Raw genomic sequence first — 26,535 nt, 5'->3', positions numbered from 1 at the left:
GGGTCCCGCCGCCCGCCCGCGTCTGCTTCCGCTAGCCCAACGGGTCGCTGCCGAGGTCCACGGAGCGAACGGTGCAGGCCGCCAGGGAGCCGAGCGCGCGGGCCCAGCCCTCGGCTTTGGGCCCCGCCGTACGCCAAGATGGCGGACGTGCGCTTCCACCCTCACTTCCGGCCCCGCCCGCTCCCGCTAGGCCCGGATTGGCCCCGGCAGCGGCCCGTCGCGTCGCGCTGCGGAACCGTCGGAGCGACGCCGCTCTCAGTCGGCGGCCGGAGAGGGAAGATGGACGCAGGTGAGGGCCCGAGCGGGCGCTGGGCTACCCGCGGGCGGCGCTCTCCTGGCCCCCTCGACCGCCGGGGTGTCGCCCGGCCTCGGCGGGCGTGAGGGCTGGGCGCGGGGCCGCGGGGCGGAGCTGGCCTTCAGGCGGAGCGGGGCGGGGACGGCGTCCGTGGGAAGGCCGGCGCGGATGTGACAGCGGGTGTTTGCGTGTCTCGGCGCCTTCTCGGTCCCGCCCGGGCGCCCGGCGACAGGCCCAAGGCCAGCTCGGACGAGAAGGGGCGGCGTGGCGTCCGAGACGGGACAGCGCCTCGGTGTCGGGCGCTTGCTGGGGGTCGGGCGGAGCTGGCTCTAGAAACTGCGGCCGGAGAATGCCTTGTCTTCCCCCACCCGCTCCCCATGCCCCGGGAATTAAGAAGTGGAGGAGACTCTTGAACTCTCTGGAGGCCAGAAACATACTCACGGCACGCGCTTCTTCTTCTTTTTCTTCTTCTTCTTTTTTAAATTCAGTGACCAGTAGATCATGCCAGCTTCCTTTCCGTGGTTGAAGAGAGCACCTGAATTCATCTCATCATAACTTAACTTCTTGGGGTCCTAATGCAAAGTATGTGGCCGAGCGGGAGGGTGTGTGTATTATCCGTGTGTACACGTACATGTGCGAATATCCGCATATGTGGTGTTTTGGTCTGTCTCATTGTGCTTCTGTTCAGAGGAGAGACCGTCCCTTCATTTTTGCTGGCAAGCTATTTTGGGTCTTTGTTCAGTAGCCTTGAAAGCATTTCCAGGGCAGTCTTAGCCTTTTCGTTCATTATAGGGAGTGATTGGCCTTCAAGCACCGCTCCCCTCCCCCACCTGGTTTCATCCCACCTGTCATCCTGGATGGCATTGTCTGCTGTGTCTTTCTTCTGGCAATGGCAACAAAAACTTACTGAAATCTCAGTTTGGAAATGAATGCAAACGTATATGGCCAGTATTTCAATGATTTGTAGCATCTTGTCCTTTAAATGTGTTGGGGAGGCTCAGTCAGTTAAGCCTGCGACTTCAGCTCAGGTCATGATCTCAGGGTTGTGGTTTCAAGCCCCGTGTCAGGCTCTGTGCTTCTGTGCTGACAGCTCGGAGCCTGGAGCCTGCTTTGGATTGTGTGTCTTCCTCTTTCTGCCCCTCCCTCCTCGCTCGCAGCGCGCACGCTCTCTCTCTCTGTCTCAAGAATAAATAAAAACATTAAAAAAAAATAATAAACGCGTTAAGTTGTGGTGGAGACTGTTGCCCAGATTCCAAAAGAGCAGGTTAAAGAGGTTATTTTTTGTGAGGTTTGTTTTAAAAAGAAGTGTCAGAGAGTGTTTTACTGTTTGCTGGGGGCAGGGGGCACAGGGTGAAGAAAGGAATAGAATTATTTATCCACTTTCTTGAAGTTAGCCCTGCTCAGAAACTGTAGACCTTTGACATGGGAGAGTTGGTTAAGGGGGAAAACATGGTTTAATGCTGGTTGTATTGCCGTGCACGTGAACATCAGCAGGTTAAAGTTAGGGGTAGCCACATGGTGGTTCCCTGAAGTCGTCTCCAGGGAAAACACCAAAGCTGTTTCAAAGTACCAGAAGGTGTTCGCACTTGAGGGTCTCTGGTGATGCTGATAAAAGTACGTGTGGTGTCTGTAAGCTGCAGTGGAGGGTTTTTTTCCTGACGTGATGTTGTGTATCCTTTTAGGGATGATTAACGATCCAGCCTCCCCTGATCCCTGGAGTCCTTACGGATTCTGCCTTCTTTGACCAAATCTTACGCAATTCCTGGTGGTTCTGTTTTTACAGTGATCCATTTGATAAACTACATTTATTGTTGAGTGAGAGGTTTGTGTTGGGCATTGTTCTAGGCCCTGGCTAGCGAAGTGAACAGAATAGACAAAAGCCATGCGGCTCACGTGGGAGCGGGATGTGGGCCAGGAGGGTTGGAGTCATGGGCAGGGTGTCTCTGCAGACAGAGGTAAGTTTTAACTGAGACCCAAAAGCAGCGTAGGAGGAAGGGCAGGTGGCCCAGTGTGGCCGGGGTGCAGCAGGTGGGATGAGAGCTTAGGAGCTGAAGGCAGAGAGACGAATTGGGCCCAGGCACAGGACTGGGCTGTTTATTCTAAGCAAGTTGGTGACTCTTTGGGAGGTTTTGAGTGGAGGAGTACCGTGATGGGAAATGTGTTGCACACACTCACGCTGGCTCTTCCGTCCGGGAATGCTGCTCGTGCTGAGAGGGGCAAGGGCAGAAGCCAGGAGGCTGGTAGGGAGGCTCCAGTAGGGACACTCTGGTTGGGAGCCTGTTGCAAGGAAGCCCAGCGGACCTTACTTAGTTGGGTCAAATTCTGGATGTGTTGGAGGCTTGAGACAACAGGACTGTCTGTGGGTTGGAGGTGATGGGGTGGTAGGAGGGGACGAGAGGAAGGAGTCGAAGGTGGGGCTGAGGTTTGTGGCCTGAGCTGAGAAACTGCCGGGGAGGACCTTGGGAGTGGTGCCGGTGGGGAAGCTGTTGGGAGTTTGGCTTCGTACGTGTTGACTGTTGTTCGACATCTGCTTTGCAACGTCCGGGGAGGTTTGGGTCCCCGGCCTGGAGCTGAGTGCGTGGGCCTGGACTAGAGGTTCAAGTGTGTGGGAAGCCACTTTGGAGGAGTCGCTGATGGTCTGAAGAGGAGGAAGAAGAAGGGGCCTAGGAGGGGTGCCCAGGGCTGCCGGCCGGGGCATAAGGGTCCAGAAGGCGGCAGGCTGGCTACAGGCCCGTTGTGTTCTCCCCTGAGCCCCCAGCACTTGTGTCAAGACACGCTCTGGGTTCAGGGAACTGACCGGTGCCAGCGGTTAGAGAGCTGTACCGCCCGTCCCCTGAGGACAGAGCCGGCACCTTGTGCGCGCAGGCCTTCGCGCTGTGTCTGGTGCGTGGCTGGTAATTGAAGCAGAGCTTCAATCTGTGACACTTCCCCACTCTGCACTGTAAGGACTTCGGTTTGGAGAGTTTGCCGCGTAAAGCTGGCCTGTTGTAACACGAAGGTGTAAACGGCGAGAGGGGCTGCTGATCCCTGTGGGGCAGCAAGGTTCAGAGTGGCCTTCTGTCTGGTGTGCTCATGAGCGCGTTATTTTCTAGTTCTTGGGGTCACTAACGTTCCGGGTACTTTTCCTGTCTCTTCCTTCTATTCAGAATTGAACCGCCAACATCTTCATGTAAACTATTAGGGATTTTAGAAAGTAATTACTTGCAAACCTGCTATTTTAAACAGACATTTTCTGGGGTGCCTGGGTGGCTCAGTCGGTCGAGCATCCGACTCTTGGTTTGGGCTCAGGTCGTGATCTTACAGTTCATGGGTTTGAGCCCCATATCAGGGTATGTGGTAACAGTATGGAGTCTGCTTGAGACTGTCTCCCTCTCTCTGCCCTCCTCTGCTTTCTCACTCTCTCTGTGTCTAAAATTAAAAATTAAACGGGGCGCCTGGGTGGCTCAGTCGGTTAAGTGTCCGACTTCGGCTCGGGTCACGATCTCGCGGTCCGTGGGTTTGAGCCCTGCGTCGGGCTCTGGGCTGATGGCTCAGAGCCTGGAGCCTGCTTCCGATTCTGTGTCTCCCTCTCTCTCTGCCCCTCCCCCGTTCATGCTCTGTCTCTCTCTGTCTCAAAAATAAATAAAATGTTAAAAAAAATTTTTTTTAAATTAAAAAGATTTAAGTGTAAACATTTTTTTTTTTAATGTTTATTTTTAAGAGATTTTGAGAGAGATGGAGAGGCAGAGCACAAGCAGGGGAGGAGCAGAGAGAGAGGGAGACACAGAATCCGAAGCAGCTCCAGGCTCCGAGCTGTCAGCACAGAGCCTGATGTGGGACTCAAACTCACGAACCGTGAGATCATGACCTGAGCGGAAGTCGGGGCTGAGCCACCCAGGTGCTCCTTAGCATAAACATTTTTAAAGGAAAGGGAGAACGCTTCTTTTGATTTTGTTTATAAAACATGATCTCTCAGAAGCTGTGGATATTTTGGGGAAATGTCTTTGAAACGTGATGCTTTACAATAAGCTTGAAAAGAGCTAGTGGTGCGTGTATTTTGTATTTCTCCCTGGTTGGGTTACAGTGTGATTGGTACTAAGTGGAGAGAAATTGGTGACGTTCGTTGAGCACAGTTCCCTATTTTTCTGTCAAATTAATAACGTAAATCAGAACATTTCTTTCCTGATGGAATTAGCATGCTATTAAAGGGTTTTCTGTTCCTTCTTCCGGATGTGATCAGGGAGGAAAATGTGGAAAATCAAGTGTCTGGGACCCAGGTGACCAACTGAATGCAAGTGCCTCTGAAGGAGCCCCTTTCTCACGGCAGATGGCACCTGTCAGCCCTTCTCGTCCTGCGCGTCACCTTAGTGGGGGTTAGTCATTTCCTGGGAGTCGGGAGACTGGCGTTCTTTTCGGGATTTGACCCTTTTTAACGTGGAAGGTATGTGAACTGCTTCACACAGGATTGAGATCACACGGGATGGTGATGAAATTAGATAAAGGGCTCATCAATTTGCCGCAGCCTCTCTGGGAAGGAGGCAGAGGCCGCCGGCCGATGTGAGCAGAGTTGGTGGACGAGTGGCCTCCCGTGTTGGCCACTTTGTTCAGACGTTGCGAGCTGAGTTTTAAAGGAGGAAAGTGCTGGTTTGTCTATTGAACTGTTTTCTGAACGGGTCACCTGTAACATTTTCCGTTCTGCAGGGTCGTTAATACGTGTTTTGACCAAATTAACACGAACGGCAAAAGTGTTCTCTGAGGGGAAGGGAGATTTAGTTCCATCCCATGAAATGTGAGGCCCAAGAGGATATGAAAGAGAGGAAGAGGGGGTGCTGAAAACCACGGCTGCGTGCCGCACATGTTGCTGGGACCTTGCACCAGCCTGTGTCCCCACACCCCTGGGCAGAGCCAGTGGCTGTGTCCTCACTCCGTGGTCAGGGGACCCGGGCGTGCATCCTGCAGCCAGCAGGTGGGCTCTCTGTGCCCAGAACCAAATATCCCGGCAGCTACAAAGTTGAACTTCGGACGTGCATGCATTTAGGAAAACATTGTCTTTGTTGGAGAGTACAATCTGGAAGGGCCAGGAGCTTGCTGGTGTGGTCCAGGCGCCGTGAGGGTGCCGGGCTGTGGGGACACCAGGCGGGTCCCGTCCTCCGGGGCGGGGGCATTGCCGGGCAGGACTCTGGTGGCCGCACGGGGACGAGGGGTCCTTCGGTTGCGTTCCTGGGCTGAATTGCCGCAGGTCCGTGGGACTCGTCGCAGTGGCTGGCGTCTGCGCTCTGAGCACGGCCCTGCGTCTATGAGGGAGGTTTGGGCCTTAGATGCGGTTTCGTGCTCCTGCGGGTTGCGTTCCAGGCCAGCTTCCTGCTCACATGGCCCTGGGGGCCGCAACTCAGTTACAGAGCGTGGGGGCTTCTCGTTCCTGGCCGTGGCATTGCCGGCGTGGCCGGCTCGCTCGCTCTCAGGGGACCACCCTGAACCTCGCTTCCTGTCGCCCCTTGTGGCACAGAGCCTTTCAGGTTTCCTCCTCACACCGTCCCCGTTTTACCGACGAGAGGACCAAGGCAGAGAAAGGCCACCACCGAGTGAGGGTGAGCCTTCTGGTTCCACACGGCGGGGAGTATGTTCGACAGGCAGTGTCCCCCAGGACCGGGAGGCGACCACGGTCCTTGTCTGAGGACGCCGCGGTGCGCTGGGGGCAGTGTGTCTGCAGCTGGTTCCAGAGGCGGACGGGATGTGACTTGCACCCCCCCGGGGCGGTCATTGGAGGGGCAGGAGCAGGAGAAACAGTGGCGTGAGGGGACATGGGGAACAGGGGCACGGCAGCACTCCCTGGGGACCCGCAGGTCACGTGTGCCCTCGCTTCAAGGCTCCTGCTGATCTGGCAAGAGCTGGGGTCACTCCCTGGTGTAGTTCATTCCCTTCAAGTGTCTGGCTCCTTGCTTGCTTTTGGCTGGGGCAGTAAAGGATCTGAGGGCACGCAACCCATAATTTTGTTAGCTCTGGTACGAAATTTGGTGACCGGTGTTAAAGGGACGCCTCTTACTCCTTTCCCTCTGAAGTTGGCGTGGTTGCCTATAAACTTCGCCAGTAAACCTAAGAAATACACCTGCTTTGCGTTTTGCCACCTCACTGATGAAAACCTCTCAACTTCAGAGGGGCCCCAGCTTTCACACGGAGTGGTGGCCCTTTGACGTGTGCCGCACCCCTGACGCGGTGCACGGGGGAGATGCCGCCCGGGGTACTCGGTAGCCCTCAGGGTCGTAAGAGACCCCTTCACCCCTAGTTGACGGCTGCGGCCGTAGGAGGACCTCAGACGTTCGTAGAGCAGGATGAGAGTGTGGTCCTGTGGTGGTGTCACTTGAGCCCAGACAAGTTGTTTGCCTCCTTTCCCCTTGAGAATAGCTGAGTGTCCGCGTGGGTTACGGCCCAGAGGTCCTGATGATGGACAGAGAGGTAACAGGCATCGCGGTGTTTACAGCCCCGTGAGAAGGTGGAACTCGAGTCCGTTCCAGCGTAGCGTTTGCAGTTGTGTGCAGAGACCAGAATCGTCCCTAACAAAGGAGGGGGAGGTAGCCTTGGGCTGGGGCTCTTCCTCATGGTGGAAGCGTGGGCAAGTCACACGCACCGAGCAGGGCCCCTGCATGTGCCCGAAGCCCAGCGGGTGACGCCCCGGTGCCTGCGTCCTGCTCAGGCGCTCTGGGCGGCGAGGCTTCTCTGGAAGCGCAAGACTGTTCTGATGCCATCTGATTTGGGGTGGGGAAAAAAAGGCAGGGCTGGGTCTGGGTTCCTGACAGCCAGGGGATTCTTTAAGTAGCCAGCACGGGGTCTTCTGTTGCTGTGGATGTCTCTGTGGGCGGAGCACTGGTGGCCAGCCCCACGACGGGCATTAGCGCGCCTCCGGCGCGGCCTCGCCTCGTGGGGGGAGTACAGCTGCGCGCCTTTGAGCCTCAGGTCTGCGTCCTCGTCCTCGATATTAATGATGCCAGCTGACCTCGGAGCCCTTCAGTCTGCCAGCTTCTGTGTGAGCGCCTCGCGGGGAGGATTTCACGGACACGTTGCAGTCGCACTGCGAGAGCATCCTGTTACTTTCCCCCCTACCCCCCGATATCATGGGTAAGGAAATTTCTACACCAGGAGGTCAAGGAGCCCAAAGAACTTAGAAGCTGTGAGTGCCTGAGCTGGGATTTGAACCCCCACTGCCAGCGCCACACCCCCGACACCCCCAGGGGATTGCACACAGCACGGACCGATAGGCTGGGACGTTCACGCAGGAAACCGGGCGCTTGAGCGCTCAGGGCATGGACATCTGTGCAGCGGGACACTGTGAGACCGGTGGACATTGGCTGGAGCTCTGTGTCTGTGTGGACTGACCGCGTCGTTGTCCAGGACAGAGAGGAGGAAATCACGGGTGTGGTGTAGTTCCGTGTGTGGGTCCACATGTAGCCTTCTGGAAGGAGATTCACCGCTGGGTGTGAAGCTGCAGATGATTTTTTATAATATTTTTGTCTTGGGGTTTTAAAAATCAATATATCGTTGTTACCAAAAGGTGGGGTTGTTGTCAAAAAGTAAATTCAGATGTGGGAGAAACTATTATGATAGATTTTCCAAAGATTTTGGGGAAGCTACAGGTGAAGGGTACAAGGGACTAGGTGCCACTGAGGCTTGGGAGCTAGCAGATGAGAGCTGTGCATTTTTGTTCCGTGAGGAGCAGCCACAGAGTTGGGGGGCCCGGGACCTACTGTGCACCTTGCCTCGCGGGTGTCCGTGTGTGCTCGGCCGGGTCTGCAGACTGTGTGCGCGGGGTTTCCTCAGCCGGGTCCAAGGACAGAGAGGGACCCTGGGCCTCTCTAGGTTCTTAGTCGAAGCAACACAGTATTAAGTGGTGCTCGGGACTTGCCAGCTCCACACACGGCAACCTCCTTAGCAGGTGGGAGCCGGTGGCCTTGTTCTCAGAGCGTCGGCGAAGTGGAAACAGCTCGCAGGGGCCTCTGGGTCTGTTTCTGGGAGTCTGTGTCCCGCCCTCTGCATCTGGCTTCGTCGTCCAGGAGCTTGTTTTCTTGCCCCTGAAGTGCCTGCCTTCCCCCACGGCATCTGGACACATGCTCCTAGGGGACGTTTACTCCACCGTCTGTTCAGTCTGCAGGCCCCCGTGCGCGCTGAGATGCCAGGGCTACTTTTGTCCCGTAGGTTTAAATTTAAAACAAGTACTTAATGGGGCGCCTGAGTCTAGATTTTGGCTCAGGTCATGGCCTCAGCACGGGACCAAGCCCAGCATTGGGCTCCATGCTGAATGTGTAGCCTGCTTGGGATTCTCTCTCCCCCTCTGTCTCTCTCACTCTCTGTGTCTCTCTCTCGGAAAAAAAAACAAAAAAAACAAAAAAAAAACAAAGACAAAAAACTCTTACAAAAAAAAGAATTAAGTTCTTCCCTGCCCTGGGCCTGGCCCAGTGGGCCTCACCTACGTGTCTGCCGGAAGGTGAGGCTCGGGCGGGGAGGGGGGTGGGGGGGGGGCAGATAGCTGGCACAACCCTGCGGAGATGCAGAATTCCACCTAGCTCTTTATACAGAAATGCTAGAGATAGTCTCTGATGCTGTTCTCTGAAATCATAAAAATGGGATCACTGTGTGTTTGGTTTCAATAGCTACTCTGACCTACGACACTCTTCGATTTGCCGAATTTGAAGATTTCCCGGAGACCTCAGAGCCTGTGTGGATACTGGGTAGAAAATACAGCATTTCCACAGGTATTAGCCGTGGTGAGGCCTGCTGTGCTCACGGGGCTCAGTCTACAAAAAGTGTTTTGTGGTAATAATAGTTACCTGCTAAGTTTCTGTGACACGTGATCTACCAAGTTAAGGCTGTGTTTTCTTCTTTTAAATAATCCCTAGAAAAGGATGAGATCTTGTCCGACGTGGCGTCCAGACTTTGGTTTACATACAGGAAAAACTTCCCAGCCATTGGTAAGTACTCTGTCTGTTACAACCTGTGACGATACGTACGTCGTATGAGGAGGGAAACTTGACAGTTAACTTCAGGATGCTAGTTATTTGTCACTTCGTTTTTTTTTTGTTTTGTTTTGTTTTTTGTTTTTTTTTTTTTAAATGTTTTATTTATTTTTGAGATAGGGAGAGACAGAGCATGAACAGGGGAGGGTCAGAGAGAGGGAGACTCAGAATCTGAAACAGGCTCCAGGCTCTGAACTGTCAGCACAGAGCCCGACGTGGGGCTCAAACCCACGGACCGCGAGATCATGACCTGAGCCGAAGTCGGCCACTCAACCGACTGAGCCACCCAGGCGCCCCTTGTCCACTTCGTTTTAATTGTTGTAGCAACCTGAACTAAATATAAGCCAGCTGAGGGCTCGCCCCTGGTGTGGTAGAGTCAGGGGCCAAACCCAGGACTCCTGATTCTTCCGAGGGCAGGGATTATCGGTGTGCAAGTCAAGGTTTCTTCCTGGGACCTGAGATCAGGATAATGACACACAACCGGCATTTAAAAATGCAGAACAGAAGGGGACACGAATTGGTGTGTTACCGTAGTGCACAGCATGTCAATCCAGGAGGATCTAGGTTGTGTGTCTGAGTGTTGTCCCCGGGCCGTGGTGGTGACAGTTCGCTTCCTGCTGTGGGGCCAGCATGTGTGGAAGCCATTGCCCTGTATCTGTCACTTTTTAAATTTTTTTTGAAGTTTATTTATTTTGAGAGAGAGGGAGGGAGGGAGAGAATATCCCAAGCAGGCTCCATTCTGTCAGCGCAGAGCCCAACACGGGGCTCAGTCCCATGAACCATGACCTCATGACCTGAGCCAAAGTCCGCCGTTTTACCAACTGAGCCACCCAGGCGCCCCCCTCACCCCCGCCCCCGTCACCTTTTCCGATGTGTTCCACACTTAGCCGTGGGAGAGCTGAGGGGCTGCGTGCATACGTACGTGCCTACATACGTAGCACGAGCGTACGTCCCACTGAGAGTGACCCTTTGTCGTCGGGACCCTGGGGGTGGACAGAGGTTGGGCACCGGGGCTCGGGCTGGCCTTTGCCGTTTGGAGAACCCGACACTGGAGGTGGTGGGGCACCAGAAGGCCAACGGGTGGCTGGTCTCAGGCCCCTCACCCAGACGCGGTTTCCTGCGTCCCTGGAATGAGGTGTGTGTGGCCGAGCCATGGTGCCTGTCGGGGAGCGTTGCGGAGTGCGGACCCGAGGCCTGTGCCACCACACACCACTGTCTGATGAGCCCTGTCGACTGCGCCCTGGGATTGAGGCGGGGTGGGGGTGCCTGGCGGTGCTGGCAGGACCCCGCTGTCCTGCGGGTCTGCGGTCTGGGCACAGAAGGACAGGCTGAGAGGAGCCTTGTGCGGTTTGGTGAAGTCATCGAGAAGGACGCGGCCTGCCTGTGAGGGCCACCGTGGTCTCTTTCCTGCCCTGGCTACGCGGAGAGGATTAGTTTGTGTGGGGCGCTGCGCTCTGAAAGCCCGAGAGGCTTCGTGGGAAGGGCTGTCCGAGGCTCTGAGGTGACCTGGGCGGGGACAGTGGAGCCAGCTGGGGCGACCCTGGCATCTCTGCTCCTCCAGCTCCTGCCTGTGGAATTGCGGGTGGATAGGACGTACAGGTGTCTCCTGGCGTGCCAGGGCCCATCCCAGAGGGCACGCGGAGCTGCGCTGCCTGGTGGCCACACCCTCTGTGCCCCGGGGCGGGCCCGCTGCCAGGGCACGGGGTTGTTGCTGACCCCCCGGTTCTGCTCCTGCCCTGCGGCCGACGCGCCCCTGCCCGCTCTCGCAGCACCTGCGTCTCTGCCCTTCTGGGGCTTGGAAAATGGCTCCTGATTCAGCTTCAGGTTTCCTAGATACTCACGAGGCTTCCTGTCTTTTCATGTTTTCCACACACTCTTAATTCTCTGCGACTGACTTGTTCACATATTTCACCCATCTTGAGAGGATGGCGGGGTGCGTCACTGCCCGCTAAATGTGCCCTTGGCATGAGCAGGCTCTAAATGGCCTGTCACCTGGGGTGCAGCTGAGGTGGCGTCCGGGCCTCCCGCCCGTGGCCTCCTGGCCCGCCGGGCCCTCTGACAGCGAGGCCTGTCTGTCTGTCTGCCCTGCCAGGGGGGACCGGCCCCACCTCGGACACAGGCTGGGGCTGTATGCTGCGGTGTGGACAGATGATCTTTGCCCAGGCCCTGGTGTGCCGGCATTTAGGCCGAGGTGAGTCATGGCGCAGGGACGGCAGCGTTCTCAGCAAAGGGGACCGTGGGGTGAGGTCACCCAGAGTGATCACTGGTGGAGCAGAGATTGGGGTTCAGGGTTTTCTTGAGTGGTGACCCCCTGGGTTTCGTCAGCTCGAAAAAGTGACTGTGAAGGATACTGATGAGCGTTTGTCTTTCAAAAACTCTTTATAAAGTCACTGAAACCACGTCTGTCTTCTGCGTGGATTTGTTCCGGTGGGTTAGCTCATACGTGTTTGGAAGCTTGGAGAATTTGTTAACGTCAGGAAGGTTCAGGGAAGGGTATCCTCTGTGGCTTGGGTGTTCTAGAAGCATAAAGGCCTCTGTCTGCTGTTTGGGTACCGCTGACCTCCGCGTGTCTCCGGTAGATTGGCGGTGGACGCAGCGGAAGAGGCAGCCGGACAGCTACTTCAGCGTGCTCAACGCCTTCATCGACAGAAAGGACAGTTACTACTCCATTCACCAGATAGGTGGGAGGCTGCGGATGTGCGGGGTCCCCCGAGAGCCGCTCTGCTGTGGGGTGTGCGAGGCGTGAGGCTGTATGTAGGTCGCTCCGGCCCACAACCGGCGGGGCTGTGAAAGCCGGACCCTGCCCCCGAGGGCCCGTCCCGCTCTGCGCCCTTCGCGGGGTCCGAGCGCTCCTTGTGTTGATTCGTGTTCTCCCGCGGGGCAGGGGAGAGGCAGAGCTCTGAGTGACCCGGCCCTCCTGCTCCTCACCGAGGGGCTGGGGTCCTGGCTCGTAGCGGAGGGCAGCCCTGGCGTGGCCTCCGCGCCTCTCGGGAGGAAGCGTCCCGGTGTGCGTGGGGAGGGCCCGCTGGAGGCCGGGGTGGGAGCGCCCGTGCGGGCTTCCTGTGGAGCGTTGCTGCTGCCGCTTCGGGGGGGTGGGGGGGGTGGGGGGTGGGGGGTGAGGGCTGCGGGCTGCGGTGCCCGTCACTCATCCCGTCTTGTTTCCTGCAGCACAAATGGGAGTCGGCGAGGGCAAGTCCATCGGCCAGTGGTACGGGCCCAACACGGTCGCCCAGGTGCTCAAGTACGTGCCAAGCTCTGTCCCTCCCGAGTCCTGGGGCGTAGTGGAGCGCGAGACTCCGCTGAGTCTCGCTTGCTGAAGGCCGTGGGGGGATCTTCCCCTCTTCCCCTCACGGGCGGCTGCACCAAGTGGTCTCCTGTGTGGAATTTCTGTTTCCCGATAAATGAACGTCTTCACCCAGATGGCGCACTTTGGGTGGGGCCCGTGTGTGTCACCCGGACCACCCACTTTCTGGGGGTCTGGGAGGCGCTTTCTGAGGGTCTGGGAGGTTGACGCTGATCTGGAGCGACGGCAGTATGGCGTGGCCACCGTGGGGCTCTGCCCCTTCCTGGGGCCCCGTGTCTGCAGCTGCGGCTTTCCCTCCACGTCCTGACTCGTGCACGTGCTGCCCACCCCCCGGGCTCTTGCCCGGCTCCTCGCTCAGCGGGTCTGAACCGGCCCTTGTCCCTCGGCCCCAAGCCCGCTCCTCCTCGTTGCGGCGACGGGCTGCCAGCTCCGCCCGGCTGCCCTGGTCGCGTTTCCTGGGTTGGAGGAACCCAGGTGCTGCCTTCTCTCGCACGTCCGCCTCCTAGCTGAGCCCCGAGCCCGCCCGCCATCTGTGTTCTTCCCCAGCCCCCCATTTGCTCAGCCCCCACCACATGCCCTCAAGGGCCCTGGGCCCAGCCCCGCGTGCCTCGGGAGCCTAGTCTGCGACGGTCAGTCTCCCTGCATGGTGCGCGCGCGTGGTCGGTCTGTGTGGCCCGTGTGCCTGGCCTGTTTGTGCGGTCAGTGTGTGGTCTGCACGTGACTCTGCTGGTGTGCTCCGTGCGTACGGTCTGTCTTCGTGGTCCGCGGTGCACGTGGCCCGTGTGTGCCGTGGCTGTGTGGTCCGCGTGAGTGTGGTGTGCGTGGTTTGCGGGTGTTCTCTGCGTGGCCCGTGTGTGTGGTCTGTGCGGTGTGCTGGTTTGCGTGGGTGCTCTCCACGTGCTCTGCGTGTCTGGACACGGGGTCTGTCCGCGGGCTCTGCATGTGGACTCTCCCTGTCTCAGCTGTTCCCTCTCTCCGCGTCCCCGCTGCTGCTCTGAAGAGCTCCTTCGAGGTTGCTGTCAGTCTAGTGGTCACATCTGAAGGCCAGGTTTGGGTCCTCTGTTTACTCCGCTGTCCAGCAGGTGGCCCTCGATGCAGGTGTTCTCTCTTGGAAATCCTGGGCCGCACGGTCATGCTCTCTGGTCCCTGTCGATGCCTCCGTTGCGGCCGCTTCGCCCCATCCGGGAGCACCGCAGGGCCGGCCTGGGCCCTTGGCCGCTCTCTCCCTGTCAGCACCGGCCTCAGCTGCTGGGTGCACGCAGCCGGCTCCTAGAGCCACGTGCCCAGCCTCCAGGCCCAGGTCCACATGCTTCCTCAGCGTCACCCCTTAGGTGTCTGGGGGGCAGGTCAACCTAACAGCCAGAACCCAAAGCCGGCCCCCCTGTCCCCCCTCCCCAGCCTGTTCCTCTACAGGGAACGGCAAGTGCTGTCCTTCCAGAACTCAGGCCAACAACTGAGATCCCGCCAGACTCTTTCTCGGCACACCCCGTCCCAGTGTGTCCAGACTCTAACCAGGGGTCACCGCTTCCCTGTCCTTACCCTGGCCCAAGCCCCGTTTTTTGCCTCCTCCTTGGTCTTCCTTTTCTCTCTGTCATCCTCGAGTCTCTGTGGAAATAGCAGTAGGTGACGCTTTCACAAAGTGCAAGTTGACCAACTGCCCCTTCTCTGCTCGGAACCGTCCTGGGGCTTCCCAGCCGAGTCCAGGGAAAGCGGTGGGCACACGCGGGGCCCTGCCTCCTCTGCCCACCCTGTGCTCGCTCCCAGGCACTCTGCACCTGCCCTGGAAGTGCCCCCACTGCTGCTCCGTGCTTCTCCACGGCGCCTGCTGCCCACACGCTTCTTCGGAACGTCAGCCTCACGAGGGGCTGCTCTGTGTCTTGTGCGTCCGTGGGTTTCGGGCCCGCACCTGGCCCTCGGCAGACGTGAGAGGGAGGCAGCCAGCGGCGTGTTGCACGCGCCCCCCCCGGCCTCCACTCTGGCCTCCCATCGGGAGCGGCTCTGTGTGGCTGCCCTGTGCCTTCCACGTGCGGCCCCAGACACACCAGGTCCTCCCTGTCACCTGGGCGGCCCCTCCCCATCACCCAGCACCCAGGGTGCGCTCGCCCGCCTTCCCGCTGCACCTTCGGTTGCTCTCTGGGTTTCTTCAGAATCTTGTCTTTGGCCTCGGTTCTTTTCCGCTGCTGTTCGCAGTTGTGAGACCAGATGTCTGTGGGAGGACCCGAGTGCTGGTCAGTCCGGCACCTTTGGAGCTGCGTGTGCAGGTGCTGGGAGAAGCGGGGGGCTGGGCCCGCCTGGGTCGGCCACACCCCCGGTGCCTGAGGCGGGGCTCGCGCCCCAGTTCTTTCCGCGTGCAGCCGGGGCCGGAGGCGATGCCGCGCAGGGCTCTGGCGCGGGGACTGTGTCCGCAGGTGGAGGCTGCGGGTGACGGAGGGTGCGCGGGGCCCAGGTGGGAACAAGCGGGCCGCAGCCTCGGCCTTCCTCCCGCCTGTGGTGCTGACCGTCTCGGTCGTCCTCTTTCTCATCCGCAGAAACCGCTAGAGCATTTGACGCTCTTTCCTTCACCTGCCCCGCACAAGTGGGATGTCTTTGATCGTGAAGGCTTACTGGTGTGTTCTCCCCTTTTCCGTCAGGAAGCTTGCTGTCTTCGACATGTGGAGCGCCTTGGCAGTCCACGTAGCGATGGACAACACGGTGGTGATGGAGGACATCAGTAAGTGAACGGGCGTGCGGGGCTGTGGCTGGCGGGCCTCGGGGGCGGCTCCCCGGCCCACGCTGGGCGGCCCCCCCGGGCGTGCGGGTCGGCGCCCCGCGCGCAGGCCGGGGGACCCCTTGTTCTTTTCAAGCGCACACCAGGCTCGGGGGAGGGCCTGGATTCTCTGTAGAGCTGGGTTGGGGCCCTCAGTGCCCCGTGCTGTTTTGTGTCCTCGTTGCAAGTGAAGTGTTCCGGCGTGCTGGGTCAGCCCCTCGCGGGCATCCGTGCGCCGCAAGGAAAGGCAGGAATGGCTTTCCGCTGCGCCGTCTCGGGCCAGCGTGCAGCAGGAAAGGGGAGCATAGCTCTGTCCCTCCCTCTGGAAGGATCCACGGGAAACCTGGAGGCATCCAGGCATGCTGAAGTGGTAGTCCAGGAGGAAAACGGCTCCATCTGGCAGATAGCCTCTAGAGAGTGAGTTTTGAATTTGGAGTTGACATTCTCTTGTGCTACCAAGCCGACAAAACTCTTTCGAACGTCTTAGTTTTTCCCTCGGGAATGCCTTTTCCCCACCCCCAGCCCTCCCTCCCTCCCTCCCTCCCTCCGGTCTTGTTGAAGATTGTCACATAAGAAAGAGCCTTGTGAGCCAGCTGCTCTGCGGGAGGAGGTCTTGTGCTGTGACGGCGGGTGGGGGGCCCCCGCCACAAGCGCACCTGGGCCCGAGGCACCGCTGCTCCCCGCTGCCGACCGGCCCTTCCCCTCTTCAGCCGGGGGACAGCGTCCATGAGGTGTCCGGGGAGCCAGGGTCGGGCCTCCAGCAGGCAGCGGTTCTCTGCCCGGCCCGCCCTCCCAGCTCACCCACCCTGTGTCCCCTGAGGGCTGGCCGACCAGGGCCCCCACAGAAGGACATGTATCTTTTCCCTCTGCCTTCTCCTCGCATTCTGTTTCTAGAAATGTTTGTGACACGTTGGAAACTATGGAAACGTACAGAGAATGAGGGAAACGACACTTGATTTTCTCACTCGGAAATGGTTCCTGTTGGCGTGTAGATGGCCCCTCCCAGTGTGTGTCTCGTTTTGGAGAGCGGTCCTTACAGGCGTCAACAGCGGCCTCTTCTGTCAGTGAAGCGTCACAACCGTCTGTTGTCTGCTCACTTCCCAATACACATCAGGGTTTTTTTGGCCCCGTTGTTGGGGGAACCGCTAACCTCGGGGTCTACCCAGTCAGCCTCCCAACCTGCCCTCAGACGAGCGAGGCTGGCTCCCTGGTGCGGTGCCAGGAGGGCTGAGGGACGGGCTGCTGTCCGGAACCTCCATTCCTCGGTGGGGAGGGTGCTGGCCGGCGCCTGGAGGAGACTCAGCCACGTGGCTGGACGCTGGCTCCCGGCTCTCGGGGTCTCAGGTCGCCCGCGGCAGCGCTGCTGGAGACGAGGTGCAGATCCGGGGTTTGTCCGAGGACGACATGGGTCTGTTCTGGGGAGGGTTCCTAAGCGGGGTGAGTGTGGCCGCCCGGCCGTGATCAGGGCCCCGTGGTCCTCCCCTCCTGAGTCACAAGCGCTGTATGCTGGTCACGGGGACGACTGAGGAAGGACAGCATCAGAACCCAACCTGCAAGGACACTGGGGTTGGAGAAGTGCAGAGACCTGAGGGGTGAGGGGTGCGTGGAGTAGACGGAAGTGCTTCCCAGTGGCTGTGCTAATGCTTTTGGTTTTAGGAGCCCCAGGGGAGGCCCCGTGGGCTGCTGCAAAGGCCTGAGGGCAGCCTCTTTGTAGTCACGGGGGCTGAGGTCGCGGGCGCAGGAGGGAAAGCTCTGATTCAGCAAAGCAAGTGGTGGGGAACCAGCAGTGGCCGAGCAAGGGCCGACCTCGTTTTCAGAGCCGCTTCGGGAGTGGTCAGCCGGAAGCACCCCGGGTGTGCAGGGTCAGCCGGAAGCATCCCGGATATGCAGGGTCAGCCGGAAGCACCCCCAGAGCCCCTCCCCAGGGAAAGCACGGGCTTCCCACCTTCCCTCCTCTTCAGGGGAAGTGTGCTGGGCGAGGGGAGGCCTTGCTGGTTGGGATGTTCCCACCCACCTGCCCACCCTCCTTGGGGGGCCGGCCAGGACACCCAGAGCAGCCTCTGCCCCTGCCAGCACTTGCCGTCAGTGGGTTTAGACCCTTGTGAACAAGCAGACAGTGGGAAGTCACTGGATCTGGGGAATTACAGATTGACAAAGACAATCTGGTGTTGCGCACGAATGAAGGAAAACTAAACTCGAGCACACCGGAGAAAGCATGTGGCGGAAAGACCCTGGTGGCCGAGATAAAGCAGAGGTGGCTGTGGATAGAATTTTCGGGAGGCAAGGACAGGTGACCGTGAGGAACGGGAGGAAAGCTTCCCCGCTCCAGAGCAGGTGTTATCTGTAGGACTGGAGACCTCCGACTTTTTAACCAAGAGTTGTTCAGATATGCGTGTTCCTGGTGACACTTCCAAGCTGCAGAGATAAAGAGACACTTTTATAAGCACCCAAATGACGATGAGAATAAGCTGCCTTTGAAGAAAGGTGATCCTACTGGCCTGGCTGTCTCCCTTCTGCCACAGGAGATGCTGGCGGAGACAGGTCAGCATTCCGAGGCAGTGGCCCGGCTTGTGAGCTGGGGGCACAGGCAGCGTTCAGCTGTTGTCACTGATGGAAACACGGGGCTTTTACATGATAAGGATGTTAGAGCAGCACGACGGAATTACCAGTGGGTGCCTGGTACAAATGAAAACCCGTTGTTCGTTAACAGCAGGACGTTCGCAGTGTTTGGGCCCACGTGCAGCCTTGGTGGGTCCCCAGAGTGCAGCAGTGACAGGCCCTGCTCCCGTCCTTTCTTGAGCCCATCCACGTGAGATTCTGTGCTAGTGATGAAGATGCAGTGAACCAGGAAAGTGTCACAGGACGGTAAACAGACTAGGTGACAGGATGAATATACGGAACATGGAGTCACGGAGCGGCCCGATCACACCATAAGAGGGGTTAGCGGATACACATTAAACTCTAGATTCTGGCCACGGAACATACCTTTTTGAAGTGTCCATGTGTATAAACTAACGGAGACTGCCTAGGAATTTGAAACCGGCCTTAGCTTTTGGATCAAAAGAAGTGAAGTTTACAGACTGCGTATCAGAATCTGATGTACCCTGAACTCAGAAGAGCCTGTATCCGCAGGCCTGCTTGCCAGATACTAAAAAGTGGAAACACACGAAGCGAGCATATACTCAAGAAGCTAGGGAAAGAACAACAAAACTAGCTGAAGAAATCCAGGAAGAGTGGTATTAATAAAGACCAATTGATTAATGATTTAAAAGAAGGAATTGTAGAACTAATAAATTCTGGAGCTGGCTTTTTCAAAATAGTAGTAACATCACCAGGTAACTTTATCAAGAGAAAATGGGAAGGGGCACGTGGGTGGCTCTGTTTCGTCATGACCTGACTTTGGCTCAGGTCACGATCTCAAGGTTCACGAGTTCGAGCCCCACGTTGAACTCAGTGCTGTGAGCGCAGAGCCTGCCAGATCTTCTGTCCTCTCTCTCTCTCTCTCTCTCTCTCTCTTTCTGCCACTCCCTCACTTGCAGTCTCTGTAAAATAAATATTAAAAAAAGAAAATGGGAAAAGCCCAGAAATCTGCTTTCAGAAATTAGATGGTAAGATTCTGACATCAGTTCTGTTACGTGGGCTTGCGCCCCCCACACCAAGCAGTACTGCGACACCAGCTGGGTGTAACTATGCTACGTTGTAACCTAGTTGGACGCTGCGCTGAGGCAGCGTCAGACCCTGCGGGCCGAGGGCTCGGTTCCACAAGGCGATGCCCCTCCTTCAGACCCCAGCGCCAAGACCAGCTTGTGGCCTGTGCTGCTGAGCTGTAGATGGGGGGTTCTGACCACCCCTTCTTCGGGTTCGGCTAACTTGCTTGAGCGTCTCTCAGAACTCAGTAGATTCCCAGAGCGTTGGAAGGGACGCAGCTCAGGAACAGCCGGCCGGAAGGGGTGTGGAGCCTCCGTGCCCTCTCTGGGAGCACCACTCTGCCCGAGTCTCCACGTGCTCACCCACCCAGAAGCTCACCGAACCCGGTCCTTTTGGGTCTCCACACAGGCTTTGTTACACAGGCACGGCTGATGGAATCATTGGCCGTTGGGGATCGATTCCGCCCCAGCCCCTCTCCCCAGAGGTCAGGTGTGGGACTGGAAGTTCCGGCCCACCCGTAGAAGCTTTGGGGAAGTGACCTCATTCGTGCAACGAAAGACACCTGTGTGGGCCTCGTCACTTAGGAAAATTAAAGGGTTTTAGGAGCTCTGCTAGAAAACCAAATACGTGTTTCTTACAATAAATCGCAATATTAAACAAGGATTAGCCAGAGATGAAAAGTTGAATCCCTTCCTCACCCGTTCTTTCATTTTCCAAGTATGTATTTTTAAAGTAAGAGACAGCATGAGCACCAGCAGGGGAGGGGCGGAGAGGGAGGGAAAAAATCCCAAGCAGGCTCCCTCTGCGTTCAGTGCAGAGTCCCTGGGATCATGACCTGAGCCGAAGTCAAGAATCGGACGCTTAACCGACTGAGCCACCCGACGCCCCAACTACGCATTTTGGGAAATTCCAATCCCGGGTTCGTTCAGCCATCGGCCTCCCTCCCGCATCCCCAGTCGGGGTGCTCTGGCACACCCACTTTCCCGCCGCTCCGCAGCCCTGGCCTGTGGTCCGGGGGCCTCGCGGTCTCCTCTGATCTGACGGTTTGCCCCCTTGGTTTATTTTCCTGGGTTTTCATAGCACTGACCTCTCGAAGAACCCGGGCCGGTTTGGTACAGCGCCCCACACTCCGTGTATTTGCTTCCTCGCACTCGGATCTGCTCATTTGCCCACGAGCAGACCCCGGGGGCCACCGGTAGAGCCGCCGTGGAGGTTCTGCCCAGCAGCGGTGCTTCCTCGGGGCACCTGCTTGGCCGCGTCTCTGCCTCTGCGATCGCTGAGATCTGAGGGTGATGCAGAGTGTGCTCTGAGGATCTTTGCCTGGAACGGTGGCTCTGTAACCGTCCTTCCTCCACGTTCCCCGGCCGGCTCACTGGCTGGCCTTCTCGAGAAGAGCCCTCTCTGCCTGCCTTCTCCTCACTTAACTGAGCCACCCAGGTGCCCCTATCTCCTCATTTCGACTTGGAAACTTTGCGCGTCACTGGACTTGCGGATTCTCTTTTTATTCAGCGGGTTATGCGTTACACGTTCTGGTCCTTACTCATCGTTCCAAGTACGGTGAGTGGACACCCCTTCAGGTTCGTGCTGTTTGCTGACGTGCTCTGTCGTCATCGTCGTCCAGCCCTCCACTTGGGCGTTAACTAGATCCAGGCTCATCTTGCGCTCTCTCTGCCCCAGTCCTGGGGTCGGCGGTTTCCCTGAGGAGCCCTGGTTCCGTGTAGTGGGGAAAGGTGTTCGGAAACCACGGACCGGGTGCTGCTGGAGCATCCCCGTCCACACGACCAGCCAGCCCCCTCGTTAGCACGTCGCTTAGGGATCACCAGCAGGTGTAGACGGCAGATAGCAGCGTTCATGAGGGAGGGAAAGCATCTCGTTGCTGAGGGGCCCCGTGCCTCCACGGAGCCGTGTCGTCGCCGGGCGCACGGCTGTGTTTGCTTGTACGGTTTCACGGGACACTTTACTTCACGGTAACGACTGTATATTGGACACGCATAGGAAACGTTTGATTCTGGTTTTTTCTCTGTGGGTGGCAGGATTAATCGTCGTATTTTCCGAGTTTGAATTGTGTTTAAGCCCTTGGCTCTTTATCCCCTTTTCCTAAGACCAGATGATCGTGTACTTGTTTTTGTTGGGTTACCGTCCGCCTGCCCCTGTTCGGCCCTTGAAAGCCCGTCTCCGTCTTTCAGGAAGGTTGTGCAGGGGCGGTCTTCCGTGCGCGGGGGCCGCCGCGCTCCCTGCGGATCCCGGCCGGCACTGTAACGGCTTCCCCGCGGGAGCCGAGGTCAGCAACAGGCTGGCACCGTGGAGACCCCTGGTGCTTCTCATCCCCCTGCGCCTGGGGCTCACGGACATCAACGAGGCCTACGTGGAGACTCTGAAGGTGGGTGGGGGCCGGCGTCTTCTCGCCCACCGGCAGGGGGCTCGAGATGCCGCTTGTTGCTAAAGCCCTGCTGTTGTGGCCATGCTGGCACCCTGTGGACCGCTGGCCCCGCTCCCGGCAGTCCTGACCGCCTCTCCGCTGGCCGCGGCGCCTCTGCTCCCCCTGCCTCCGGTCTGCGCCAGCACCCAGCCTCGGGGCACCGCTTCCCCCGCCCCCCACCCACGCCTCTCTGCCCTGTGCACGGGCCACCGAGCCCGGTCCGTACCTCCTCCCTGCGCCCGCGTCCCCCTTCCGCAGGCCCACTGCCCCCACGGAGCTTCCCCGGACGCGACCGCGGATTCCTTCGTGGCTAAGCTCTGTGGGACCACGTCTTCCGGCTCTCCTTCCCGCGTCCCACCCTCGGGCCTGGGGCTGGCAGGGAAGGGGGCTGCCCCCCGGACACACAGACTGGCGGTCGTGTGGCTCGTGCTGCCGCACAGCATGCTGAGCCGCCCCGCCTCCCCTGTGCCCCGCAGCACTGCTTCATGATGCCCCAGTCCCTGGGCGTGATCGGAGGCAAGCCCAACAGCGCCCATTACTTCATCGGCTACGTCGGTGAGTGGCGGGTGTGCGGGATGCTCAGGTGGGCCCGAAGCTGAGGAAGAGGGGGCAGGCTGCGCGTCCTCAGGGCGTCGGCTCGAGCCGGGTGTCCCGTTCCCGCGGGTGGTCTGTGTCCCCTCTTGGCCGGTGCCGGCCTCCCCAGTGGGCTGGTTCCCGCCCCGTCTGCGGCCCACCGGCTCTCCCGGCCTGACACACCCAGCCGGGTGGGTCTCGGTGCAGCGGGTCTGAAATGGGACCCCGGGCCGCGCCCCGTCTGCTGACTTCTGTCCCCTGACGCAGGCGAGGAGCTCATCTACCTGGATCCGCACACGACGCAGCCCGCGGTGGAGTTTGCGGACAGCTGCTTCATCCCGGACGAGAGCTTCCACTGCCAGCACCCTCCGAGCAGGATGGGCGTCAGGGAGCTCGACCCGTCCATTGCCGTGGTGCGCCCCCACCCCGTCCCGCCTTCTCCAGCCACGTTGGGTGGTGTTCTGAGTCGTCCTGTGCTCAGTCCCGCTGCTTTAGAATGGAAGTTTCCGAAAGGCTTCAGATTCTCGTGATTTTTTTTTCCCCCAACGTGTTGGTTTAGAATGCAAAGGGCACGAAAGGGTTAACGATGTTCGTGAGCTACTCACGCCCGCCAGAGGCCGTCATCCTGCGTGGCCCTGCCCGGCCCTCACGGCCTCGGTGTGAGCCAGAGCGCAGTGAGAGTGAGTGAGCCCCCGTAACAGCGGCGGCAGCGGCGGCCTGCCCAGCCCACTGCCCTGCGCCACCTCTGTGGGCTTTTTGGGTCGACTTTTAAGTTTCTTGACTTCTGTGCCTGTGAGATCGTCCTTAAGAATCAGTTTCCTTCTCTCTTGATTCCAAGGCTGGGATCTGGGGTGGTGATTTCTCTGAACTTGCGTGCCCTCAAAACGTACTTGATGATGGGGAACGAGGCCCAAGATGCCTGCAAGTAATGATGTCCCTTGGGGAGTGATTGAGTCACAGATGAGCCAGATCGGTCCTGAGACAGACATCTGGACGCAGGGTCTGTGGGTCTTGTGTCATGTCCTGAGGTTGGTGGCCCCGGGGAGGATGCCTGAGGGTGGCGGGACGTGGCTGGGGCGTGGAGGGTCGAGTTCCCGTCTGGCTGGCGCGAAGTACGCAGCCGCGCGAAGTGCTCGGTACCCCGAGCCACCTGGACAGCCAGCTCCGTGGACGCCGCGTCCTCGCCTGATAGGAAGGGTGCTGCGCGTGGGCTCCTTAGGAGAAACTAGACCGTTTCCCTGCAGGGTGCTGCCCGTGCTCCTGTTCGTGGTAAAAACCTGTGATTCTGCCGGCGCCTGGAGTTTCTCGTAACTCGTCAGCAGGGTTGGCGCTCTGTGCACGTGGCTGTAACAGTGCGCCGTCCTCACTGACTCCGTGGGACCCAGGGCTCCCCGCGTCGAGGTGCCGCTGGGCGGGGGAGGCCCACCTGGGCCGCACTGGTGGGTCCCAGGCGCCTTTGCTGCCGGCCAGGCCGTTAAAATGTGCACGGCCTCTGTGTCTGGTCAGTTGGGGCAGAGCCTCCAGAGGAGGGCGGACGCCACTTCGCGGTCCACACGGCGTCTGAGGGGGCCCTGCTCTCGCGCCTTGCTCTCGCGCCTTGCCGCGTGCTGCTCACCGTCGTTTCTCTTGCAGGGGTTTTTCTGTCAGACCGAGGAGGACTTTGACGACTGGTGCCAGCGCGTCAGAAAGGTGGGTAGCGGGTCCCCCGCCTGCGGGGCAGGGGGGGAAGGCCGTCTCCGGTTTGGGGTCCCGCCTCGCAGCGTGCCGTGGCCCTCGCGTGGTCGTGGCTGTGGCGTCGGCCTCGGACCTTGCTCGTGCGCCTCGGTTTCTGGCTCGCCGCTGTCGTGTCGGTGAAGGGAGGCGGTAAGTGGGATTTGCCCCCGAGGCTGCTCGCCAGCCTCACGCTTGCCGCCCCCCGTGTGGCCGGAGACCTGATGACACGTGGATGCCCGAGGGGCGGCAGCACCTGCCTCAGCAGAGGGTCGAGAGCCTCTTGCGCGGAGGCTGCCGCCCCTTTCTTGTCCCCAGTTCCCTCTGCCTGGTGAGCGGGGGCGCTGGGGCCGTGTCTGACGGACGGCCGTGTCTGCTGACAGCTGTCGCTGCTCGGGGGCGCCCTGCCCATGTTCGAGCTGGTGGAACAGCAGCCTTCCCACCTGGCCTGCCCCGATGTCCTGAACCTGTCCTTAGGTGAGTGTGGGGGGCCGCGGGGCCACGTGTCAGGTGCGCCGTCCTGCGGTCTGTGTGACGTTCTGTCCCCGTCTCTCTGCTTCTCCGGTTGCCTTTGGCCTTTAAGATTTGTATGACCCCAGATGTGACCGCTTGTGGTGTGTGTGGGACCAGGGGTGCTGCCCGGCAGCCCGTCCCCTGCCCCAAGCGGGCTGTCCCTCGCCTCACGCGCAGTGACCGGGGGTGCTCACGCGGCCCCTGGGTTCCGTCAGAGCCGGGACGCGCTACGTCTCCGAGACGGCACGGGCGCCAGCTCTGGGACGGCAGGCCGCAGCTGGACGCCCGTTTCCTGCTGCTCACGGGCTCTAGGCCCAGGCCGCCTCCCTCACCCAGGCCCTCCGCGTCTCCGACGTCAGTCAGCCTGCGGCGTACCGAAAACCCGGCCTCGGCAGGAAGGCCGGGAGCACGTCCGGTTCCTGAAGCCGTCTGTCTCCGTGACGATGACGGGGCTCGTGTCCTTGTCCCTCTGAGAAGATCCTGGAGGCTGATGACGGAGTCCACTGTCTGACAGAACCCAGAAGGGAGTGCTGCCCCCCCCCCCAACCCCAGGACGGGAATCCCTGCCCACCCAGCCCCTAGCCTCTCTCTCTGCTCCAACGAGAAGCGTGTTCTCCTCAGATGAGCCTCAGGGACTCTCTGGCCCGCCCTCCCCTGGTTGAGGCTCCGGGCCGGCCGAGACCCGCAGCGGCCCGGTGTCCTCTGGGCTCCTGCTGCACCGAGGGCAAACAGGCCAGAGGCAGGGTGCGGCGGGCGGTGCGCACACAGGCACCGGTCGCTTCGTCCCCGCGCCCCAGGTGTCCCACGCCAGGCACCTGATGAGGCGTTGGCTCGTTTCTCCTAGATTCTTCTGACGTAGAGCGACTGGAAAGATTCTTTGACTCAGAAGATGAAGACTTCGAAATCCTGTCTCTTTGAAAATCCCAGAGCTGGGGGACGGTTTCCACTGGCCCTCACTGGGGGCACCTTCGAGAGCCCAGACCCGCCCTGGGGCGCTTGGTGCCGCCGCATTTCATCCATCCAGCCTGCCCGTCCGCTGAGCGCCCGCGCCCCGTGCCGCCTCTGCCCTCACACGGAGCCCCCCCGTGAGCCCTGCTGCTGCTCGGGCCCAGAGGGTCTGTCTGGGCGACAAGGCGCAAGCCGGGAGCCACCGAGGGAAACCCAGCGCGGCCGGGCTGGGAGCCCCCGAGAGCAGGGCCCGTCACACTCGCGAGAGCTCTCCCTGCCACACTGCCGGCCCCCGCGCTGGCGCGTCGCCTCTGCCTTGCTTCCTCCTGGGCGCTCGGTTCTGGGTTTGCTTTGGAATTAAAATCCTGTTTGAAGTCACAAGGACGTGAATTTCTGTCCTGTCCGCTTCAGAAGACCCGCAGGGCAGGCGTGTGCGGCGGGACGCCTGTGGACTCAGCCTCGGCCCCTGCCTGCTCCGCGGCCTCCGCCCCGCCACCGTGCTTTCTCAAGGGCTACCTCGGGGGGAAACCGGGCCGGAAGAGTCAACGGCAAGGCTTCTCCTTGGTTTGGGAGGAAAAGCAGCAGAGTGGTGGGCGTGGTGGAAATCCAAAGATGTCACCGTGCATGTGACTCGCTAGGACAGGGACACGCCTCGGAGCTGCAGGTCACGCCCGAGTGGGGCGTGCCTTCCTCACGTCTCCTCTGTGGGTCCTGGCGTCGAAGACGCGTCCCCCCCCCCCCCCCCCCCCCCCCCCGCCGCCGCCGTGCTGCTGCTTTCCCATCGCCGGCTTCCCCTGGGTCGAGTCTGGGTCAGGGGGTGGGGAGGGGGCTGCCCTGGGGCCCCCAGGCCCTTCCTCCGGCTCCCTGTCCTTCTCGGGGCTGCCTCGTGGTGAGGTTTTAGGTGGTTTGGGGCCAGAGGGTAAAGCCTAAGGCTTGATGGTGCGAGACTGGCGCCCCATCCTTCTGCACCGGTTGGAGACGTCTCCAGACCCTTCTCGGCTCTAACGTCAGCAGCTGCAGCCTTCAGCCCCCGTGTTCCGGGCCCAGACTGCGCCGGGCCCGCCGGGGCTTGCCAGGACGTGTCGCCAGGGCTCCGTGTCCCTGCTCGTGTGGGCCGTCTGTCCTGCGCCCCATCCGTGAGGTAGAGCCGGGGGAGCCGGGAGGGCTGGCTGCAACCCTCTGGACCACACACGTGCCGCCGCTGCCGCGGGCTGGGGGCGCGGGGCGCTGCCGCAGCCCTGCCGTCGGTACGAACCGGGGGCGGGGGCGATGGCCTGACCCACGGGGAGCTTTGTTTCGTGTGTTTTGAAAAAGGCTTACTGAAGAAAATGTTCATTCCTCGTAGCGTAGTTTGCAATTCTTAATGGCAAATAATAACCGTTTCAGTAGAAAACA

The 26,535-nt window shown here is 59.7% G+C and overlaps 2 protein-coding genes across 5 annotated transcripts; one reads left to right on the top strand and one right to left on the bottom strand.

The window, feature by feature from the left end:
• Window positions 1-26: 26 nt before the first annotated feature.
• On the top strand, window positions 27-26,535 carry ATG4B (autophagy related 4B cysteine peptidase). 3 transcript variants are annotated; one of them, XM_053902491.1, is made up of 14 exons: window positions 252-289; window positions 784-877; window positions 8,917-9,018; window positions 9,163-9,234; window positions 11,372-11,470; window positions 11,859-11,960; window positions 12,448-12,520; window positions 15,214-15,293; window positions 21,164-21,357; window positions 21,873-21,951; window positions 22,237-22,382; window positions 23,602-23,658; window positions 24,063-24,156; window positions 25,037-26,535. In XM_053902491.1, exons 2-14 carry the CDS (start codon window positions 871-873, stop codon window positions 25,108-25,110), a joined length of 1,179 nt encoding a protein of 392 aa, XP_053758466.1. In that variant the 5' UTR covers window positions 252-289; window positions 784-870; the 3' UTR covers window positions 25,111-26,535. The 3 variants fall into 3 exon arrangements, with proteins under 3 accessions (XP_053758469.1, XP_053758459.1, XP_053758466.1); XM_053902484.1 differs by lacking the exon at window positions 784-877 and having other exon boundaries at window positions 33-289; XM_053902494.1 differs by lacking the exons at window positions 784-877; window positions 8,917-9,018; window positions 9,163-9,234 and having other exon boundaries at window positions 27-289.
• LOC128777072 (uncharacterized) lies at window positions 13,139-15,361 on the bottom strand. 2 transcript variants are annotated; one of them, XM_053902501.1, is made up of 3 exons: window positions 14,704-15,361; window positions 14,123-14,188; window positions 13,139-13,809 (listed from the first exon to the last, which is right to left on the bottom strand). In XM_053902501.1, the coding sequence occupies exons 1-3, from the start codon at window positions 15,103-15,105 to the stop codon at window positions 13,714-13,716; spliced, it is 564 nt and encodes a 187-aa protein (XP_053758476.1). In that variant the 5' UTR covers window positions 15,106-15,361; the 3' UTR covers window positions 13,139-13,713. The 2 variants fall into 2 exon arrangements, with proteins under 2 accessions (XP_053758476.1, XP_053758472.1); XM_053902497.1 differs by having other exon boundaries at window positions 14,123-15,361.

Source organism: Panthera pardus, unplaced genomic scaffold (genome assembly GCF_024362965.1).
Source record: "Panthera pardus isolate Hobbes unplaced genomic scaffold, ASM2436296v1 HiC_scaffold_10, whole genome shotgun sequence".
Taxonomy (NCBI): Eukaryota; Metazoa; Chordata; class Mammalia; order Carnivora; family Felidae; genus Panthera; species Panthera pardus.
This window is presented reverse-complemented; position numbering and strand designations above follow the sequence as displayed.